General features: G+C 47.7%; 1 protein-coding gene across 1 annotated transcript in view; it reads right to left on the bottom strand.

Annotated features, from left to right (window-relative positions):
- Window positions 1-949: 949 nt before the first annotated feature.
- Window positions 950-5,210, bottom strand: part of nab (NGFI-A-binding protein homolog) — a 510,861-nt gene continuing 506,600 nt past the window's right edge. Inside the window, exons 14-15 of the mRNA XM_080284842.1 lie at window positions 3,257-3,546; window positions 950-1,196 (exon numbers count right to left, since the gene is read on the bottom strand). Coding sequence (XP_080140968.1) covers window positions 950-1,196; window positions 3,257-3,546 — 537 coding nt within the window. The remainder of the gene's footprint in view (window positions 1,197-3,256; window positions 3,547-5,210) is intronic.

Below are 5,210 nucleotides of genomic sequence, written 5' to 3'. Positions count from 1 at the left end.
ATATCTAAAAGTTTCGGGGTATAAGTTTTGTACATTGCTCCGAGCTGAAACTGTGCAAGTACTGGTTCAGCTATGGCGATTCTTCCTTTGTAGCGGGAGTTGAAACTAAATTATAACTATGATTCCAGTCTGTGATGGGGATGCTACGGGAGATGTGGCAGCAGCAGCAGCGGCAGCGGCAGCAGCAGCGGGTTCTGAGTGACAATGACCGTATTCTCGTCGGTTCTGGAGGCTCAGCAGTACCTCTTCCTCAGCAGTTGTATTTCCACATATGGCACGTTAATATTCCCTTGTATGATGCTTACGCCATCCATGTCGGTGCTGAAGAGATACAGACGGCATAAAAGGGAATACCGAGGTGTAAGAAACAAGATTAATGGCTGAGAAGGACATGCTACAAGGCCTCTTAAACTCACGGTAATACAATGCAAATAATGTAGTGGTAGTGGTGATGGTAGTGACTGTGTTGTGAAGTGGGGGTTACCGGGGCTATAGCGGTGACTACGGCTGACCAGCAACCCTGTCTGGTAGTTATGGAGATGGCTGGTGTATGTATCATGGTTAGAAACATCACCGTAACGTGGGAACTATAGCGCGTTTAGTTCTAACCTGACGAAGACGCCCGACGCCTTTCTGCACACATGATGACCAGGTGGAGTCACTTTGGAGGGTCGATTTGACTAGTAACCAAGGAGACTTATTCCTACTTCATAACCAAGGCTCATCGAATTTCATGCAACCACGACTCTATATTCAAGTCGTGGGAGTGGCCTTTTGCCGTCAGGTGAAAACAAACAGACTACAGTGCCTGGCAGCCCCGGGGACTACTGGTGAGGGAGGCTTGGGCGCAACAACACACCCCAGCACTAGTCATGGAAACCTGCAGCTCACCAGCCTACAGCACTACCCGTGCCTGGTAGCCCCAGAGACTACTGTTGGCGCACCACTCCTACTCCTGCTTGGTGGCCCCGGGCGAGTTGGGCTCCTGCTTGATGGCGTTTGTGCCGCCGCCTGTCCCCGCCGTCGCCGCTGCCGCTCCGCCGCCCCGAGCTCCAACCGTCTGGCTGAGCGTGTACAGGGCGGAGATGTGGCGTTCTTCCTCGGTAAGACCCGCCGTGGTCATGGCGGCAGACAACGACAGCGCTGGGTTGGCCACAGCGATGATGTTGCCCTGGCTCGAAGACAACACCTGCCGGGAAGAAAGACGGGAGGAGAGTTAGCAGACATAGTACCGGGAGAGGATACATGGATATCACTCGGCTGAATCAAATCATCTAGCGTTGAGATACTTAGCGAGCCTAAACAGTGTGTGTAAAGACAGACTTCAGGCGCCGTATTCTTATTCCTGGCACATCTTTCTTACCAGTTTAATTTTGTATATGGCAGGTTTATGATGGAAGAGTTTGAACGTAGGATGGGGCTGGAGTGTATTGGTGTTGTGATGAGGAGAGGTAGACAGAGATGCTTTGGGCATGTGGGGAGGATGAAGGATGAAAATTGGGTGCAGAAAACGAGAAGAGTTACCATTACAGGGTAGGGTTGCAAGAGGCAGACCGAAAAAGATCGCGGACGAGGTCATTCAGTGTAACCTCAGGGATAAGGGACTGAATAGGGAAGCTGCCAGAGATCGAATAACATGGACAGCCGCCATAAGGTGTCCCAGGCTGACGTATGCAAACATGTTGGAGCCTTTAAAAACAAAACGAAACGATAGCACATTCATAATCTCTCGGACGTTATTTGTGAGACCATGTCTGCCTCAGAAAAATACAGATGACATACAAGAGAATAATATGATGTAATGTACAGGAAAAAAATCGTTGCTAAACTCCTTCCTATGCTCAGGAGACACTGGAATGAAGTAACCAGGGCCGGATTTGCCTACTTGTGGGCCCCAATATATTGTACAGGGGCCCCATACTCCGGGCCCTATACTTATTGTACAGAGGCCCTTATGGTTGCGAATATATTATATAATGAAATACTCGGTGGACACTTGAAACAAGGTTATACGCTGGCACACTGAGCAACAAATCAGTTTCAGTGGGCCCCCAGATACCAGTGGGCCCTAGGCCAATGGCCTACTTGGCCTATTGGTAAATCCGGCACTGGAAGTAACTGAGAGAAGACATGAGAGGCTGAGTGAAGTATCTGGCAGTAGGAAGAACATAACCTTCAAAGGGTAATACGTGACAAATAAGACATAAGCGGGTAACTTTGAGACATATGTTACGTGTACTGAGAAGTGAGATGCTAGAAAGAGTAAAGTCTAAGGTAAGAACTACGCAGGCTCTTGTGTAGTCACCGTTAACAAGGAAGACTATAAAAATGTGGCCCACAAGACGGTCAACACACATGGGTTTAGATATCACAACGATAAAGCTAATAATTCGTAATATAACAAGGAAATCTATTAAACCTTAACATGACAACAATACATCGAAATATACCAAATTAATACAGAATTTTATAATATATTAAAATGCACAAAATACATAATACCCCTACACACACACACACACACACACACACACACACACACACACACACACAAATACACTTAGTATGTTGTTGTTAACATTAATGTCCATGTGCGTGTTTACTGCAGGTAATTGTCGGCGTGGTGTCCAAGCTAACCACTTTACACTCCACCACCACACAAAACTGTACAGGGGAGGGGGAAAGGGAGGGGGAGCGGGAGGGGGAGGGGGAGAGGGAGGGGGACGTGGAGGAGGAGAGGGGGGATGGGCAGGGAAGGGGTGGCATGAGGGTGCTGATGGGGTGGTATGAAGATAAGTGAGGTGGCATGAAGGTAAGTGGGTGTGGGTTAGGTGGAAAGGATGGGGGTAGGAATGGAAATGGAAAAGATGGATCAGAGATGAGTGGAAGCAGGGATGAAATAATGATCTGGAGGTGCGGTGTAACTTGATGAAAATGAGCAGGCACGTGCAGGGTGACGCTGAGACGAAATACAGGAATGAACTGGATGTGGCGGATGGGAAAAACACGGAGGAAAAAAGAACAGGCTCTCAGGGAGTAGAGAGACGAGACGGGAGAAGGCAATGGATAAAAGTGTGGGTGTAAAAAATAAAGCATCCAAGATAATGATGATGATGATGAGAGGTAGCTTAAATAGGAGAGAAAAAAAAAGTTAGAGGAACAAAATGAGGATAGACTTAAAGTGAGGATAGACAGAAGGGAGAGGAGAAAGCTTGCTGTCCACTCACCCCAACACCTAAACTATCATCCCCTGCTCACCTTGTTCTCAGAGTAGTTAAACATCTCGCCGTAGGTGGTGGGGGGCGACACCAGCCTCCCGGGAGCCACCGAGTTGTTAGCTGTGGACACCGGGACTGTGGAATTGCTGTGCTTCCCCCCTGCTGTGCCGTCCTGCTGCGGCTGTGTCTGCTGTGTCTGGCGCGGGTAACTATTGGTGTCTTGGCTGCGGTTGATGGCAGCTGGGTCCTTCTGTTGGCTTAGGGACTCCTTGACAACTCGCAGTCCCTCGTCGACTAGTGTATCTTGGACCAGCTGCTGTAGGTACGACTGGTGACATTAGAGGGAATGAAGACGGGGGATGTGGTGCGTTGAGAGTTGGGGTGGGTGGGGGAGGGTGTGGGTTGGGTGTGAGGGTGGGAGCAGGGGTGAGGGTGACGAGAGGGAAGAGTAAGTATGCGTAAGAGTGGATTAGAGTGAAAATGACAATGAATGAGAGTGAGGTGCGTTAGAAGCGGGGGTGATGAAGAAGGGTGTGGATGTGAGGGTGAGAGTGAGGGCAAGGGTGGGAGTGACACGGAATGCTGAGTAAGGATAAGTGAGTAAGAATGGGTGAAAGTGAAGATGAGAATGAATGAGAGTGTGGTACGGCAGAGGTGGTGGTGATGGGATGGGGTGCAGGGGGTAAGATGGAGTGTGAATGTGAAGGTGGGTAATGTGAGGGTGAGAATGATAAGAAGAAAAAAAAAAAAAGAATGAATAAATATGACCTTGTGAGGGTGAACAAGGGAGAGAGGATGGATGGAGATGGAGGAAGAGGATGAGGGTGATGAGTGCTAAAGTAATGGAGAGAGAGAGAGAGAGAGAGAGAGAGAGAGAGAGAGAGAGAGAGAGAGAGAGAGAGAGAGAGAGAGAGAGAGAGGTGATGGTGATGGGTAGGGGAGGAACACTTACACAAATCACCATCATCATCATCCCCCTAATTCTACACTGCTTTAGGGGTTATCTGAGCTTAACTGATAATTTTATAACCTTTCCTCAGGCACGGATAACCTTCAGCTGAATAAAATATCTGGAAATAGTTAAGATAAAATATACAGTATTAGGGTACGTCCTGACTGACAAAGTGCTGAGTGTAAGATGAGACTAGTTGGTAAAGGAATCTGGTTGAGAGAGAGAGAGAGAGAGAGAGAGAGAGAGAGAGAGAGAGAGAGAGAGAGAGAGAGAAAAAAAAAAATATGTGAGGATATGAGTGAGGGTGAGGGATGAGGATGGAAGAGGCTGGATAAGGGAAGGCAAGAGACTACACACACACACACACACACACACACACACACACACACACACACACATCCTCACCCTAAAACACAAATCCATAAGCACCAAACACAAGAAATAAACACAGCCAAATAAAACACAAACACACTCGAAGAAGAGACCGGGAGAAATTGAAGAGCATAAAGTGAGGCAATGCACAAACCTACGAATATCTGGGAATAATATAGGCGATAAAAGAGGAGGCAGAGGAAGAGGGGAAGAGAGGAGAGAGAGAGAGGATAAAAAAAAAGAAGAGAGGGGAGAGAATGGAGGGGAGATGATTGGAGAGAGGAGAGGGGTAAAAAGGAGGAGGAGGGATTAAAGGTAAGAGGGAGGGAAGCAAAGAATGATATGTAATAACTGGGAGGAGGGGAGAGCCAGCCAAGGGAAGAAGAGGAGGAGGAGGAGGAGGAGGAGGACAGTCAGTCATGGGAGGAGAGGAGGAAGAGGCTATGATAGTAAAGAGAGAGAGAGAGAGAGAGAGAGAGAGAGATTCACAGGAAGAAAAGCAGAAGAAGAGTCAAGGAAAGAGTAAGAGGAATGAAAAACGCTGGTGCAGATAAATGAAAAAAAACGACAATTACACATGAAGGATGAAAAATGAGCAAGGGAATTAAAAAAAGAAAACATGAAAGGAAGAAGCAGACTGAAGGAATGGACAGCGCAAGAAGAAAGAA

This window comes from Coenobita brevimanus, chromosome 103, assembly GCF_032717465.1.
Source record: "Coenobita brevimanus isolate Jiangsu-jjx chromosome 103, ASM3271746v2, whole genome shotgun sequence".
Classification (NCBI taxonomy): domain Eukaryota; kingdom Metazoa; phylum Arthropoda; class Malacostraca; order Decapoda; family Coenobitidae; genus Coenobita; species Coenobita brevimanus.
This window is presented reverse-complemented; position numbering and strand designations above follow the sequence as displayed.